Source organism: Pseudopodoces humilis, chromosome 7 (assembly GCF_049639895.1).
Source record: "Pseudopodoces humilis isolate 2021_Gansu_Grassland_sample_001 chromosome 7, ASM4963989v1, whole genome shotgun sequence".
In the NCBI taxonomy this organism is placed as follows: domain Eukaryota; kingdom Metazoa; phylum Chordata; class Aves; order Passeriformes; family Paridae; genus Pseudopodoces; species Pseudopodoces humilis.
In genome coordinates this window covers 58,559,749-58,576,933 of record NC_142206.1, presented here as the reverse complement: position 1 = coordinate 58,576,933, position 17,185 = coordinate 58,559,749, and the positions used below count along the sequence as shown (strand labels likewise).

The 17,185-nt window shown below is 40.0% G+C and overlaps 1 protein-coding gene across 1 annotated transcript in view; it reads left to right on the top strand.

Moving 5' to 3' along the window:
• Nucleotides 1-17,185, top strand: part of KIAA0586 (KIAA0586 ortholog) — a 67,427-nt gene that overhangs the window by 25,531 nt on the left and 24,711 nt on the right. Inside the window, exons 20-31 of the mRNA XM_088057906.1 lie at nucleotides 538-734; nucleotides 936-1,054; nucleotides 1,627-1,811; nucleotides 3,998-4,157; nucleotides 4,738-4,975; nucleotides 5,533-5,774; nucleotides 6,190-6,266; nucleotides 7,928-8,062; nucleotides 9,680-9,860; nucleotides 12,142-12,192; nucleotides 13,163-13,299; nucleotides 16,868-16,955. Of these exons, the coding sequence (XP_087914032.1) occupies nucleotides 538-734; nucleotides 936-1,054; nucleotides 1,627-1,811; nucleotides 3,998-4,157; nucleotides 4,738-4,975; nucleotides 5,533-5,774; nucleotides 6,190-6,266; nucleotides 7,928-8,062; nucleotides 9,680-9,860; nucleotides 12,142-12,192; nucleotides 13,163-13,299; nucleotides 16,868-16,955 (1,810 nt within the window). The remainder of the gene's footprint in view (nucleotides 1-537; nucleotides 735-935; nucleotides 1,055-1,626; nucleotides 1,812-3,997; nucleotides 4,158-4,737; nucleotides 4,976-5,532; nucleotides 5,775-6,189; nucleotides 6,267-7,927; nucleotides 8,063-9,679; nucleotides 9,861-12,141; nucleotides 12,193-13,162; nucleotides 13,300-16,867; nucleotides 16,956-17,185) is intronic.

Genomic DNA, 17,185 nt, shown 5'->3' with positions numbered 1-17,185 from the left:
GCAAGTTTATTAGAGTTTTGATTGACTACATGCTCGTTAACTTTTGTGAATTTGTCTTTTCAGACTGGAGACTCTAAAGAACAAGTTTGATTTATTTTAAGAAAAAAACACCAAAACCCAACCCAAACAAACAAAAAAAAACCCTAACCCAACTAATAACTGTAGAATGTTTCCTAAAGTTTTTTGTTTAGAGGAGGAGCATTTTTGGTGTGACATTAAAGAAACCTGAAGCAGGTCACAAGTAAATTTTTCAAGTATTAGCATTGCCACTGGCTCCCTGCCCTGCGCAGCACAGGCAGGAAATATGAGCCAAATCATGTTTTACTGAGCAGTTCCTATGGCTTTATACCTCTACAGATTTATGATTTGCTAAGCTTAGAGTTGTATCAATTAACTACAACGCACTGAGGAGGGAGAATGTGGTTTGTGTGCTGTCATACATCCACAAATGTTTCTGAAAGAAAAAACCTGACAGCTACCTCAGTGACATTGCCTTCCAGAAATGTACCATAACTTAATTTACTGCTTATTTATTAGGATCAGGAAGAGGAGACGGATGAAATTCCAGAATTCATTGAGCCTCTTCTGGAGCTTAATGGCCAGTTTAAAGTTGCCTCGCCACAAGACAATGGTCCTTTGTTTCCTCCAGTGGCTTCTGCTCCTCAGCAGCCTGCTGATATTTTGGATGAACTGATTGAAAAGAGAGAAACTATAGAAAACAAGTTGATAAAATGGTGAGTTGCAACTTACCAAAGTGGCAAAGAATATATATGGAAGAAGGAATGATTCCCTCATTATCCTTCCCTTTTTTCTCTCCTCCATTCCCTTATCCATTTTCCTTTGAGCTGCCTTGCATTTTATGTCAAGAATGCTGTTTTGTGTGCTCTTAGGTGTCTTGGTGTTTACTGACACTTAAGTGGGTTTTATTCTGCCAGGGTGGAACAAGAAATAATGGCAAAAATTGTCAGTGAGATGTGCCCAGCTCAGAGAGAAACAGTGCCCAGCATTAGCAGCTTAGAGAGTGAAGACTGTGAGGTTGTAACCCCTAACATTGGTAAGTAGGAATTATTGTTCTCAGCAGATGGATTATCTCAATTTTTGGCTAATTTTAACAAGCTGTGTAGGTGGCTGTTGACTCAGCCTAAGGGTGGATAAACCTGAACCAGTGAAACTGAGAAAAGCAGCAGTGCATACCTGAATTTATGTTGAGACAGAGCAAGTGTTACAAGGCCATTGAAATGAATGATCTAAAATAAAAAGACTTAGAATAACAGCACTGTACAAATCACCTTCTGTTATTGGCCACCTAAATCACATTTGGCATTTTGCTGAGCTTGTAATGTTTGTTTGCCTTTCTTTTTTTAATAGATATGTCCAAAATTGCTTCTGTTATGAATGTGTGAGAATGGAGAGAAAAGCATTTCTCCTGTGATGTCACTGTCCTTTGCTGTTGCCTTCTTTTATGCTCCTGATTTGTTTCTCTACTGTTGTTTATCTGGAAGTTTAAAATAAATAACTTTTTTCAAAGAATGTTTAAAATTTCATAGAAAGTGAGTGGCTGCAGTACAGTACATGGATTTTAGGAAGTGAGACCTGGCTGTGTGCTTCACATTCCTTCATTTTCAGTTGAAGTCGCAGGTGGTGGAGGATTTCAGCTCTTTGTCAATGCTGGTATCCCTGTGGACTCAGAAATGATAAATGATTTTGTAAAAGAAGCTCTCAGTGAAACCATTGCAACCATGCTGGGTGACAGTCGAGCTCAGAGAGCAGTTCCTGATCCAAGTGTTCCTCCCAGCACAACCACAGTGATGGTAAGAGTCTGTTTTATTTAAGCTTTCCTACTGAACTTCTGAGGGACTTGGTACTTTATTTCATGTTGTTGAAAGATAGCTCATGTTATTTTCAACCAAAAATAGTTATTCTGCTTTCTTGCAAACAAATGAGAGATGAAGAAATTAATTTCCTCATCTAAGAAGAAATGGAAGCTGAGAGCAATATTATTTTTGGCCTTACGGGCTCGCAGCCATTCTTTAATATCTGTTAAAATGACTATTAATTCTTTCTGAGTTTTGACTTCAGTAGTTTTGAATAAATGCTTAATTGATGAGTAGAGCTTCCTGTAATACAGGATAATTTCCTGTGTTCCCTTTGATAATCAAATGACAGCTGGCTCTTACTTTGATAACAACATGACTGCTGCAATCTGGTGTTGTGTAATGTCTTTGGGATGCTTGTGGAAATTGCTGTGCTTAGAAATCCAACTATGGAAGGCTTTGTTGAAAGTGGGATCAGTCATTCTGTTCTGCTGCAGTGCAGATGGACTGAAAAGCCTCCTGCTGCCTGCTGCAAGGGACAAAGAGGTGATTCTGTAGGCAAAAGTAAAGGTTTCACTGCTAAGGGCTTAACCTGAGCCCCCCAGCATCTCTTCCACTCCATTTCAGATTGAGGAGGGCTTAATGTTCCTCTCAGCTTGTTCTGATGCTCAGAAACCTCTTCTGTTTTCCATTCTGTTTACTGATCTCCCTTTTCTTTCTCTATCAGCTTAAACTGAAATATCCTTTAGCTGAAGTGGTTGAGATTTCCTTGCTATATATATAGATTTGTGCACTCCAAGAGATTAGTTTTGTCCTCTTTGGCCCTTGTTTGATTAGCAAAGAAAGCAACCATCCATATGTGAACCATTTTTTGAGTCTTGCTGTTAAGCAGCACTTAGATGTTTTCCAGTTTAAATTTGTTTTAAGCACAGGTAACACTAATAGACATTTTTAAGAATAATGTGGTCTCCAAGTTGGGGTTTCCTCAATGCCTTGAGCTGTAGTAGTGATTCTCTCCTGCCTTTATTGGAATCCCAGGTGCCTAATTATGTTTTTTAAAGTCTTTCCACATTTTGTAGCACGATAGCACAAGTTAAAGGATAGGTAGCAAAGTTTTTTTAATTCTTTTTCCATTTGTGCTCAGTCTATAGCACAAGTTCTTAAATATGTAGTTTATGCATTCTTGACTTCTCCCTTCCCACTGTGAATTTTCCTGTCTAGAACTGAATTTTAGCTGTTACTGAGTTCTCTGGTGCTCACAATGTCACTCGGTTGGGTGTGAGCTGCCAAATGTGCTGGCAGGTTCCACTTCCCATGAGAAATTTTAATAAAAATCATCAGCCTGAGGACATACTCTTCAGAAACTAGCCTGGAAGTCTTCCTATAGCCTCCTTGCCTTCCTTTCTTTATGAAATGTCAGAGAACAAGGCTGGAAAAAGCCCAGAAAGGTCCAGCATATTCCTCCACAGCTGCCCAAACAACAGCCATCATATTTGCTTGTCATATTTATGTCCATTGCTGTCATCTTTTTAAGGAACATCACAATTCTGTTTGTGCTTCTTTCAGTGCTTTGCTGTCTTGGTTATTGCTTTGTTATCTTCTTTTAGCTGATTCTTCTTACAATAAAATCATCATACTGACTCAATTTTATCCATGACACGAAATATTTTCTTGCTTAACACTGTCTCAAGTGCTTTATTAAAATCCATATAATAATAGAATTCATGTTTAGACTGGACATTAGGAAGCATTTCTTTACCAAGAGGGTGGTTTAACATGGGATTAGGCTTCCTGAAGAGATGGTTGGTATCCCAAACCTGTGAGTGTTTCAGAGGCATTTGGACAATGCCTTTAACAACAAATTCCAGCTTTTGGTCAGCCCTGAATTGGTCAGGCAGTTGGACTGGATGATGATTGTAGCTCCCTTCCAACTGAAATGGTCTCTTCTGTTCTACACATAATGATTTCCCAGTTTAATCCTTTTAATGCCTAATTCACTGCTTTTAATTTATTTTGTCCTGGTGCAGCTTCCCGGAGGAGTTAGATCCATGGAAGAATCAGGATGTTCCTGTTCTGTGATGGGCTGCCTTTCCCTCTCTTCCTCAGCTCTCCCTGGGGCTCCTGGGAAGGCAGGAATTCTGCAGGGAGATCCTAACTGTGCTTATGATTTTTCTTCCCCTCAGGAGGCTCCTGTGCCTACTCCAGTGCCAACACCCCAGGCCACACCACCACCAACCCCACCTTCAGAAAAAGAATCGCCTCAGGTCAAAACTCCAGATTCATCTCCATCTCCTCCAGAGATGAGGGGGGATGTTCATGGACATGAAAAAATTAAAGAAACAGGTATTGAAAATAATAATGGAAGTTTAGAAGTAGCAAATATGCTTTAATCTACTGCCTTTAATTTTCTTCTTCAAAGAAATGTTATCTCTCAAGATAAATATTCTTGAGGCTATAATTCAAGTGGAAACTCATGTTCTACAAGAATTTATGGGCTAATTTATATAGAAAGCAAACATCTTTTATTTGGTAACAGTTCTATTTTCAAAATTAATGCGCATTTCTATGGTCTGTGTGATATCCACCCCTCCCACCCCCTCCACAATTTCTCACATCAGAAAAATAGCTGTCTTTTGCTCCTTCCTGTGCTTGTAATGTTAATTAAATCAAATGTACACTCTTCCAGTAAAGCAGCTTGATTTTTTAAAATGCAGAGCAGTCTCCCTTGAGGAAGAAATTGAGGTTTTGCTCAAACTTCTTCAGGTGCCAACACTGTACATAAAAGAAGCAATTCTTAATCTAGTCTTTATAACAATTAAAAAGTATCACAAAAACTGCAAGTGCTTGTTAGAACTGACTCTCTCTGTCTGAGATATATTTCCTGCTTTCCTTTCTGTTCTGAAATTTGTCTTTCCACGTGCAGGAGTTGAGATTGCAGCTGCCATGGGCCACGTTGTCACCCCTGTGGTCACCCCTGTGGTCACCCCTGTCACCACACCTTCCCCAGGAGCCACACCGAGCCCTCCTGTCTTAGAATGGGGCTCCCAGGCTGATAAAAAGGAAAGTCCAAAGCTTCCAAACCCATGGGATGGTGCAGAACTTCCTCTGGAAGAAGAGAACCCCAGTCCTGTCCCTGAAGAGCCTCTCTGTCCCAGGGCTGTGTGAGTTCAACAGGCTGCACAATTTTCTCATTTCTTAAAAGCTGGAATATGTATGTTCTTTTAACTTATATGCTCAAGGTGTCAGCAGAAAGAAGTGCTTAATGTATATATCAGGAGGCATTTGAGATAATCCAGGCTTGGACTTTGTTTTTTTAATTGCTTGAAGGGCATTTTAGAGAAAAATATGAAATCAGGGCCTTTCTCAGGGTTTATCAGCCCTTATTCATTGCCCTGCTGAACACTGTATTTAGTGAACTTGTATTGCTACACCTGCCAGTAACACAAAGAGTGACAATGAAATACTGTGCTATTAGTATTTTAATTTTTGTATTGCCTTCTTGGGAATACACATGCTAATTTTTAGTTATAACCAGAAACTCACAGATATCATTGTTTATCTAACCATGTTAACTGTTGAATTATTCTGGAAAATGCTGTGCTCTTGTATGGGAAAAAAATACTTCAGAATTAGTTTCTTTTCAGTATTGAGTTAAGATGTTGGTCTGCACTGTTCAGCGTGTCTTAGTGTATTCACAGTGCACATTCTGACCTTGCAGGAAGATGTCAGTGGCCAATGATGAGGAACCAGAGGCCTTGGTTTTGCCATCTCAGCAGCTGCCAGCGAGGTCCTTTGAGCCCTTTCCCAGCAGTGCCCAGGTGCCATCACCTGTGCCCACGGCCAGCTCCGGGGTGTCCCCGCGGGACAGCAGCCTCACCCCCACAGAGACCGAGACCACAGACAGACCCCTCTCAGAAGGGGAGGTGCTCTTCACCTATGAACAGCCACTGCCTGCAGCAGGTAACCAACTGTGGAAATTTGAATTTGAATTATCTTTTTTTTTATTCTTCTAAAGCTGCAAGCATTAACTTCCAGATTGTGAAGATTGACAAGACCTCGTTGTTCTTTTTCCCGTCGCCGAACAAAACGCTGCTGTTTATTAAAGAAAAAAGATTCAATCTGCTCTTTTGTCATGAGATCAACTTGGAAAATAATTGGGACTTGTCTTGCTGAAGTACCATGTGGTACTTTGCTGTTATTGAAAGCAAAGAAATATGAAAAGAAATATGAAAATATGTCTTTATAATAGACATCCGGCAGTAGGAATTTCCAAATTCGCTATAGCACAGTGTTGCACTTACTAAAGAAAGTGGCTTGGGTTTTCTGTCACGTAACTTGAATGTTTTTAATAGTTGTAACATAAAATATTTTTCAGCCTTAGCAGAAGGAGGATTGTCTATTCCAAACCTCACTGAGAGCTTATCCAGTACTCTCCGAGATGCCAATGAAATGGTAAGGAACTCTTTCATAAGGAATTAGAGATAATGTGGGTTCCACCTTGGGCATCCTGCTGAATTGGATGTGCTTTAAACATTTTCACTCACCAACTTTTTTAATTCACACTTTTAAACTGCATACTCAAAAAGAGTGATAGAATGTCAGAACAACAAAGGAAAAAAGATCACATTATACAAACTAATTTATGTTTTTAAAAAGCTGTATGATTTATGTACTTCTGTAGGTGAGAGATAGCCATTTTGCACTTTTATTTCTTTATTGTTTCTAGTTTTAAGGCATCTTAAACAGAATAGAACATTGCTATGCTTTGAGCTGTTGCAGCTTTGAGTCATGTTTTAATTGCTTGTGTGATTAAATTATTAAAGTGGGTTAGCTGAGGCTGGAGTTATTTAAAGCTGCTTAAAACATCAGAATAGTTTCTTATCCAATGTCTGCTCTAGTCCATGGTTCTGGAAGCCTTCCAAGTCAAGGTATTCTCCATTCCCTTTCTCTTTTGGTATTCCTCAAATGCCTGGACTTTCCCTCTCTGATTTTGTGTAAAGCTTCTTGGTAAGATGTAGCTGTGACATAAATTATAGGAGATAGGAGAGAATATGGAGGAGAGGAAGCTCTGGGGGGAGCTATACATTACCAATATATAAATATGTGGGGGAAAAAGTAACACAGAAAGAGACAGTGAAAGACAAAAGGGAGTGGACATAGGCTGAAATTCAGGAAATTTGGTTTAAACATAAAAGATGTTTTTAGCGTGGAGTGGCCAAACACTGGAAGAAGGGCTGCCTTGGGCAGCTGGATTGGGCTGGACAACTTCCAGAGGTCCCTTCCAAGCTCCACAAGGCAAGTTTAATGTTCTGGAGCAGGAGTCCTCTTCTGGCCTGTCCTTCCTACACATTTCTGCACAGTCATGGGCACACTTCACCTTCCCATTTAATATCCATGATTTCATTCAAGTCATAGCATCAGAGAACATCCTCAGGTGGAGGGGACCCACAAGAATGATCAAGTCCAACTCCTGGCTCTGCCAGAGCCAGGAGCCCCCCCCCAAAACAACCACCACAGTTGTGAGACTGTGCCTTGAACTGGCAGATCTTTAGGTGCCTCCTCTGTCTGCCACACTTCCTCTCTTAAACTCTGGGCTTGAAACTCTGATATCAGATGCATCTAAATTAAAGTTCTCTTCATCAGAGGAGCATTTGCCTGCTGAGATGTTCTTCCCCCTCTTTGTCAGCTGGATTGTAGCTCCTTCTAGTATTTCTCCATCCTCAGTCCAGGCTGTTTGGTTGAGGAAGGTAATTCCTTGCTGGTGAGAGCAGCTCTGCAGCCAGATAGTTGCTAGCAAAGCATGTGTTAGGATTTAACTGCATCCCTGATCTTTGGAGACCTGAAGGGCCTTGTTCCTCTTTAAGTGTTGCAGTCTTTTGTATCAAATAAAGAAATGTGCATGTCTGTGGTTTAAAAGATAAAACAGTGTGTCATCTGTTTGCTTATTTTTAAATGCTTGAATTTTCATGGCATAATTTTTCAGTGTGGAAACTTACTGTTAAAAAAAGCATGGTTGTGAACTATAGTAAGAATTATTCAAATTCCTACCAAAAACCAGTTTTGGAGCATGCATTACATGGATTTTTTTGTTTTGTTTTGTTTCTTTGTTCTAGGATTATGATCCTCCAAGTGAAGGGCAGGTGGTGAGGAGAATGAATAAAGGCTATCACAGGGATCCTGTCCTGACTCTTTTAACCAAATTAAATCAAGCACCTGTTTTTGCACAAGAAGCAATAGACTACTTGGAGGTAATTTACAGTTCTTGGCTTTCCAGTACAGTAGTTTTGAAGTGATTTTTTTCTACTTAAAGGTAGATAAAATATCCCAAGCTTATCCTTCCTGTTGGCTGTAGAACAGCTTCATACACTTCCTTCCCTGCTGCAAGGGATCCAACTTCTGTTTGCTTTGTTCTTGTGTAAAACTCTTTAAAGAAGTCTCAGTGCTATAAACGATCTGTACGTCATATGTACCTCATTTTCCAGATATTTTTGTGACTGTCCCCATGTCCCAGGTTTGTCCTGCCACTTGGAGTACCAGGGAATTTTCTGTCACTTCAGCAATGCAGGTGGAATGCTGAACAGTACAAATACACTGCATTTAACAGCCACAGGAGTGTTTTAGGGAGCTATGAGGAACAACCCAGCAAGTGTTTACATGTACTTTGCACATGTTGTTGAAACTGATCTTGGAACAAAACCTCAAAAATTCCTATTCAGTTGGCAGAAAAAAAAGAGGCACAGAAAAATGTAATTATCTGCATCACAATTTTTTTGTCACACATCTGAGTTATTTCTGTGTTGGAAAATAGCACTTTGGACTGGGTGTTCATTCTAACTGACATAGCTGGAGGAATGTTTGAAGGAAATTAACTTTGAATACTGCAGCAATGGTTCATGAGCACCTTTATTTACAGCAGATACTGCTTTTTTGTGATGCTGCTGATGCATATGCAGTTTCTTCCTTCTGTCTTGGTCAGTTTAGTCTAAATAATTACCAACTTGACTCACTTCCTTGCTGTTCCTTTGCTAATTTTTTGGTTTTGCTTGTTTATTTTGCTAATGAGCTCCGGTGGCTGGACTTGGTGAAAAGCTTTCTACAGTATTAACTCCCAAGTCTGCCTGTAATTGCAGTGACATTTTCTCATCAGCACTACCAATTACAAGTGCAGCTCTGATTTGCTTTTTTCTTTTCCCATCATCACAGACCACTCAGTCTGTCCATACAAGGCACTCATAAACTGCCCCCAGATTCTGGCAAGGTGTGTGCAGGTGTCCCTTCTCCTTTAGAGGAGAATCAACGTTCTCCTGGATGTTTCTTGTACTGCCTTAGAGTGAAACTCTGCACATTTGTGTGGTGTGTGTGTGTGTGTGTGTGCATTCTACCTGGAAGCAACCTGGGTTTAACCTGCAGCTTTGAAAGTCAGAATCCAGGGAACCATCCCTATTTTTAGTGCCCTCCAAACCTACTTGAAAATTGAAGCTTTTCTGACATGCAGTGCAGAGAGTCAATAGCTTTTAGATGCTGCCAGTGTTTCAAGGTCAGGCAGTCAACAGTGGCCAAATCTATAATATCAAAGGCTTCATGTGCTAAAAATGTAACTTAGGTTCTGATCACGTTGAGATACCACTAACAAAATAAATAATGTTTGGCTGCAAGTGTTTCTTTTCTGTCCAGTACTGATAAATTGAGATCTTGACTTCAAATCTAGATGATATCTCTAGGGCTTGTTTTCTTCATCCAATGCAAATAGACTAAACTTAAGTTTAAAAATGCTTTCAGGGTTAATGCAATTGGAAAACAATGCCTGGGTTTGGAAGACTTACTCTGGGTTTTTATATGTGCTGTGGTTTTGGTGTTCTCTGCAGGATTCTGATGGCAGCATTGGGGAACTCAGTGAAGGTCAGAGACCGAGGCTGACCAGAGCACAGGAGAGAATCCTGATGGGAAATTCCATTTTCATGGAGCATCCAGCTGCTCAGAGCTCTGGGAACAGACCACACCAGAGTCTCCGTTCTGCATCTCCAGGGCAGCTTGCCCAAATTGGAGGTACAAGCTGATTCTTATTTTTTCTCTATTATATTCATGTGTATTAGGAGGATTTTCCATAGCAGAATCTGAAATAATTTCAGACCATACATTCAAAATCCAATATTTACAGGCAATTCCTACAATGAAATTATTAGTGTTCCTGTTTCAAGAGCTGGATTTGTTTCGAGCCTTGTCTTCACTCTTCTTAGCAATTTCCTACAATTGGAATAAAATCATGGCAAATACCCAGTTGCCTATACAAAATTAAAGTGTATATCTTATTTTTTAAGTCAAATTCAGTTCTGAGAAACAGATGGAAGCAGTTTCCATTGGACAGGTGTTAACACCAGCAGTTCAAGCTCCTTCTGTCTGTCCCCTTGCTCAGCACTGCTCCTTTTATCACTCCATCGTGGCAATGCTGCAGTGGCTCATAAATGGCAATATATTTTAGCTTCATATATTCTTCTAATGTTATAGAAATTAATGTTTTCCCAGATAGATAGCTTAGGCACACACATCTTGTACAAAGCAGGGATATGTTGCTGTGGTAAAGCAGGGAAATTTATTCTATTTCAGTTGAAAGTAGTGCTGAAACCAGTGGTCTGTCCTTCTTCTTCCTTATTTTTTATCCCAGGTTTTCTGTTGTTGTCTGAAAATGTCCTTTTATACTCATTTAATGTAACTGCTGCAAGCATGTAGAAACTATTTTGTTGACTGTGGTTTTAAATGTGTCTAAATTAGACTGAAATAATTACTACACTGTTGCAACACAAACGTGGTTGCACTCATTCATCAAAAGTTGTGTAAATTACAGTGATCAAACAGCTGGTTTTCTGTCCTTTTAATTTTCACATTTATGAATTTGACAAGAGAAGCTTATCTCACATTATTAACCCTTGACCAGTAGGAAGTGGATTGAAATTAAATGTGTTTAACACGTGGCAAAAACAAACTTGGAGAAAGTGGAATATTTGCTTGGTTTTGAAGTGATTAACATTTGAACTGCTCACACAATAACCTTTTAAACCAGCTATGACCTAACATTTTGGACAACTACACCAGTGTCAGCCTTGAAAATATGTTCTGTACCTTATCTATTGTCAAACTTTTCCTTTAAAGTAGTTTGTTGAAGGTTGTTTGGAGATTGGTTGCATGAGGTTTCCTGAGATAAGAGATTTCTCCAAGTCACTCCTTTGACTCTGTGTTGGTAGAGGTCAGTCAGCACTAAGGACACTGTGATGTAGCAATAAATCAGTGATCAGATCATCTGCAGACAGTGTAAGACGGGGGGGAATGGTTTTAACTAAAAGACGAGAGATTTAGATTAAACGTGGTGAAGGTGAACCCTGTTCCCTGTGAGGGTGGGCAGGCCCTGGCACAGGGTGCCCAGAGCAGCTGTGGCTGCCCCTGGATCCCTGGCAGTGCTCCAGGCCAGGTTGGACAGGGCTTGGAGCACCCTGGGATAGTGGAAGGTGTCCCTGCCATGGCAGGGATGGAACAGGATGAGGTTTAAGGTTCCTTCCAACTCAAACCATTCTGGGATTTCTCTTTTCTGTAAGTCTCTAACAGTGCTCAGGACCAGGGAGCTAGAAGATGCCTGTTAATGGCAGAACCTGTCTCTATGTCTGTCTGTCCTTTTGTCCTCCTTACCCAGACTGTCCATGTCTGTATCTGGCACAACAGGGTTGTATCTCCTTGTATCTTTAAAAATACATTTTTTTAATCTATTTAATTTAAGTTAGGATGGCCTTTGACTGTCCTGTAAATATTTTAACTTCTCAAACCAGTTCCTGCATGTGATGATAATCCACCAGCAGTGTGTTTCTCTACAGATTTTTAAGCTTATCTCTGAATCTTATACTGTTGTTTTTAGTTTTTATTGTAGCATATTTTTAAGAGGAGGCAAGTGCCCTGGACTAACTGCCATAGGGCAGTGCCCTGTGCTTTTACATAAACTTTATAATCCCAGACTGAGTTCTGTTGCATTCTGATGATTTTTAATTTAGCTTCCCTCCCTCCCCACCTCTGAACACAGCACAGCAATTTGTTGCATTGCTAAGGAAACGACATTGTATAAAAGCTTGGATCTGCTTTCAAGACAAGAGTTGTTTTCATATCAAGGAGAAACAGAAATCCTTGTTTCTAAGTCCTTTTGTTAGTGAAGTGAACAGTGAATAGAAAACAATCTGGTTTGGAGGGAGGGTCAGGTGAAGGGTGGAAGGAATGATTTGTTATTGTTTCCACTTCGCTTCAAAACCTTTTTTCTCTCTCCACTGGGATGTGATTGCCTGTCCTTCAGCCTCTGGTGCAAGTCAACTATTTCCTGATAGCCACAACAGCTACAATTCAGGTTTGGTAATTATTTTCAGGGCTAATACTAAATAACAGTTACACCCATGGGTGTCAGAGCTCACATATTTGAGGGTGTGCACCTCTGCACATGAAACCTTGCAGTGGATACTCAGTTCCTCTGTCAGAATGAATCACTCACAGAGGTGTCTGTGGGGACTGTGTGTCTGTTTTGGGTTTTCAGTTTTGTGACCAGTTTTTATTTGTGTTATGGAAACACAATGTCCATTTATAGGATGGAGCAAGTGTTGCTCATGTAGGTACGTAACAGCATCTTGTTAATCAGTCATTTATAAAGCCTTGTTTCCAGTGCTTAAAGTCAGTGATATAAAAACCAACATGCAAATGAAATGTGGCACATGCAGTCTTAAAGTGAACAATAATTACAGTTAATTAAGCAATGATTATAGTTAATTAGGCTTAAAATTCATTCTTTGGCTCTGTATGATAGCAGAAGGCTAAAGTTAGTTCATGAGCTGTCAGTACATTTTTCATAAAGATGTTTTACACACTTGCAGGCTGCAAAGCCATGATAAACGTTGGATTAGAGAGCAAATTATCCCTTTAAAAGAGACTATATACAGGTTGATTTTAGTTCATACAGGACTGAAACATTTTAATGAAGAAGCTTTTCCAATTTCTTTCCACTAAGTATGATAAAGCTCATTAAGCATATAATGGTATGATGAACTGTACAGCTCTGAAGCTTTCTCAGATGCTGCCACATTAGAAATCTACAGATGATAAAGCTGATTTATTTTTTCAATTTCCACAGCCATGTATTTCTTATTTCATTTTTATCCCCACAAGAGCAATTTAAAGGGTACACAATGAGCCATGTAAGGAGGAAATCATTCTCTGTAACACTGCATGTCCCACTGTTGCAAGTTTGAAAGGCTGCACATTCTGCCACATGAGTTGACCAGGAGATTATGGCTCCAGCTCATTAAGGAATTTTTTTCTCTCAGCAGAAATTCTTGAAGGTGCAGATACAAGTCCTAGTCCAGTGCTTTTGGCTGAACTGGAGTCACAGCCATGTTCAAATCCTGCTCTGCCAGCAGCCGAGCCAAGCTGTAGAATGTCACCACTCCCAGAGGATCTGTCCCAGGTGAGCTGAAAGGACTTTTCCTGTGCCTAGTCAGAAGGAGCAAACTGAAACCTGGGAAAATAAATCTTCCTGTTTCACTATCGTGCCTGGTATCACAGAACTGGTGCATTTAAAGTGACACATTCGGCTGAGAAGCTGCAGTCAAAGTGCATGTGTGCAGTAAAGCTGATTGTGCTTCCCGTAACAAATCCTTACAATATCCCTTCTTTAAAGCTCAGACCCTCTTTTTTATCTTTTCTGCACTTCCTCACAGCTTCACTGGTCTCACAGGATCCAGTCCTATACAGTGTTCATTGGGGCATTCCCATGTTTTAGGGGCACAGTCCTTCCAATGCAGGATAACATCCTGGATACATGGCTGGGGAAGTGACAACAGAGATTTGGCCTCATGAGTTGTAACCCACTGACTCAGCATTCCAGGAGCTTCCTTTGTCCTTGTAGGGGCAGGGTTGGAAAGGCAGTGGGGGATGCTGAACCTCAGAGCACTCAAAGGTAGAGAAACATCTTATTGATCTTTGCTTCAAACCTAGACAGTTAATTTTTTACTACTTTATTAGAATGTGCTGTTACCTAGAGATGATGGTTTACTTGCTAACTAAATTCAAGTAACAAGTGGCAAAAGCTAAAAATGAGGTGGCAGACTGCTCTCTAATATGTAAGGCTTCACAGTGTGTTTAAAAGCATTATATACTTACCATGGTTGCTGTGTTCATGGATAAATTCTGTCCTTCCTTGATTTTTTTTTTTTGTATTTGATGCTTTATTTGTATTAAAAATAATCTAAAGTGCCTTTGGCTTTATGTTTTTGAGCCTTGATGTGTATTGTGCCACTGGTGTCTGAGCAGTTCTTAAATTTGTCACCTGAAGTGATGTGCTGCCTCTTCAGAGAAGATTTTTAATGTTACACTTCTTTTACTTCGAGCTCATCAGAACAGACTTTCTTGGAATTATTGTTCACAGGTAAAAGTGTATTCTAGCCAAAAGTAGTAGTGACAAGAGAGGGTAACACTTGTGTCTTTCACAGAAGATACACAGATAGTTAATATATTATCTTATCCCTTATCTGTAGGTAGTTGTACATTATCTTATCTTTAGAAACTTTTCCTTGCATCTGAACTCTTAGTGTGGCTTTTTTTCCTTGCCTGCTGGCATGCAAAACTCACCCTCCCTTCAAACCATGTAACCAAACCCCAGAACTTCGTGTGTTTTTTTTCCTGAGTGTGGTTATTCCTGATGTAAAACTCTAAGTCACTTTCTCACAGGGTAACACTGTCTTTTCTTTGAGGTTATCATATTTATAAGTGCTTGCCCCATCCAGGAGAGATGTTTACTGTGTCTGTAAGATCCAAGATCTGTACACCCTTCTCAGAAATGAAACAATAATCCCTGTACCAGGTGATTGGAAAGCTTGTTGTGACAGCACTTATCTACCTTGTGACAAGAATGAACCTTTCCCCTGGTTTAATTAAGGATTGCATCTGTGTTCAGCTCTGCCATTGGATCTGCCTTGTCACCTGCCTGCAGGAGACAGATTTTCTGGTAACATTATACCAGCTAAGAGAGCAAGAGGTACTGAGGCTTTCAGGATGATTCATTCATTTTATGCAATGTTTAAGGCAGTAATCACTTCAGACTTCTTGAAGGCTTTCCTCACAAGTTAGTTACTGACTCTCACATCTTGTTCCACATCTCCAGACAATGTTTGCCTTCATTGAAATGAAACTGTATCACCTACATACTACAAAGCCAGAAGACAAATCTATTTAGGAGCAAAGTTTGCTGAGAGACCTGAGAAAATGCAGGATTTCAGATGGTGTCCTGCTGGGCCTTGGGCTTGGGAGGTGATGGCAGAGCCTGGGTGGTTTCTGCAGCTGGTGTGAGCAGGACCCTGGGCTCAGGGAGGTTGTGGCAGAGCTGTGGAGCTGCCAGGTTTGTTTTCTCCCTGGCACTGGTGTGTAGGTCAGGTTTTCACCAGCAGAAAGAGCACTGAGTTTTCACACAGGGCACAAGCAAATGCCTTTTAGTCGTGAAGAGTGAAGTCTGTGTGGTCACTCAGTCCAAAACAAATGGCTTAAGTCATGCAGGAATTTTCTTATCTACCCAAATTCCTTGGCTGCTCCTCTATTTCTGGCATTAGACTTTTTTTTTTTTTTTAGATTTATATATGCTTTTAGCCACTGTTAGACAGAAAGCCAGACTAAATGCATCTTTACTTTGACCCCTCCTGTCCATTCTTGTGCAGCAATACAGGAATTGACTGTTATTTGTGGTCATTTTGCCCCCATGGTCTTAGCTCTAAGAAGCAAGAGAATGACATGGAGGAAGCTGGGCTCTTCCTAATCTAAATAAATCATTTTGATCATGGGAGGGACAGGAACATTGAAGTCATATTTGTATGGCTACGCATTCCAGAGATGGTAAATCTAAATAATGTAAGTCCCAAGTGCATTGTTAAAATCTTAGAAAATCACTTGCTTGCAAAATATTTTCATAATATTCTCTTATAAGTATGGATGTTTTTATACAATCCACATTTTTTAAGTGGGATTGTCACTTTGGTATTCTCATTAGCTTTCATTTTTTAGTATTTCAAAAGATATGTTTTTCTTTTAATCTTCAGGAATGCATAATTGTAGGTTATGAATCTGTGTTATCTCTCAATTTCTGTTTGCAGCTTGGTTCAGTTTAAACTGAGTTTTGCTGTATTATAAATCCAGTAGAAAAAAAACTCACTTCAGATGGACCAGTGAGAACTGCTATGCTGCTGACATTTAATATTCATTTAATATATTGGTGTCCTTCAGTCACGCTTCCATGAGACCTTCTTGCTCTCAGCAAATAATCTCCTTTTTCTCATCTTGTCTTTAAATTTGTCTGTTTTAAGAGAAAGCTTAAGTCTTCCAGATAGGCACATAGTGACAGGACAAGGGACAGTGATTTTAAACTGCTAGAGGGCAGGGTTAGATTAGAGATTAGGAAGGAATTCTTCCCTGTGAGGTTGGGGAGGCCCTGGCACAGGGTGCCCAGAAAAGCTGTGGCTGCCCCTGGATCCCTGGAATGGGAATCCAGTCCAGGACCAGACTGGATGGATCTTGGAGCAAGAAAGTTGGTTTTTTTTCTAAAAACATGGCCAAGGAAATAAATTCTAGATTTGGCCTGGGTTTTCCTACCTGTGCGCTGAAATTTTTATATTTCTTTTCTCTTTCATCTTTCTCGTATTAGTCAGGAGGGTAATACCTAGGGAGATATCCTGGGTATTGAAAAAAACCAGGGAAATTTTATGTTCTTTCCACTACATGCTTTGAGTAAAAGTTTAAAGTCTCCTGTGTCTTCAGGTCTAAATGGTACTTATCCATCCATTCCTGCTGCTCCCAGGATGTTTTTCTAGAGGGAATTGCTGTAATAGGCTAAATCAGAGCTGCATTCTCTTGGAAGTCAGATGTAGGGAGAACACGTTTAATGAATCTTTAAAAACTTCTTTGGATGTTTCTTGAAGCTGAGTGTAATCTTGCTGTGCTTTTACATCAAAAGGGAGATTTGTAATGTGATTTTAATGTATAATACCTAGGAGGAAAGCCAAGGAGCTGCACACGTTGAGACTGTGAGACCCCGAGTTATCTTTGTGAGAAGGAAATCTGAGGAGATGCAACAGGAAGGTAAATCAATGTCAACCTGCAGAGTCCTCTCAGTTAAGCACATCACTTCTAAATGTTGTATACTGACATAATTGTGCTGATTTTTTAAAATTTTTCATTCCTATAACATTTCCAGACATTGCTGTATACATGTGTACAAAGTTATGGCTGTATGTGTACACAGTTATATTATTCTTGAGGTGCACTGAAAAGATTGGAAATTCAGCCTGGAGAAGAGAAGGCTTCAGGGA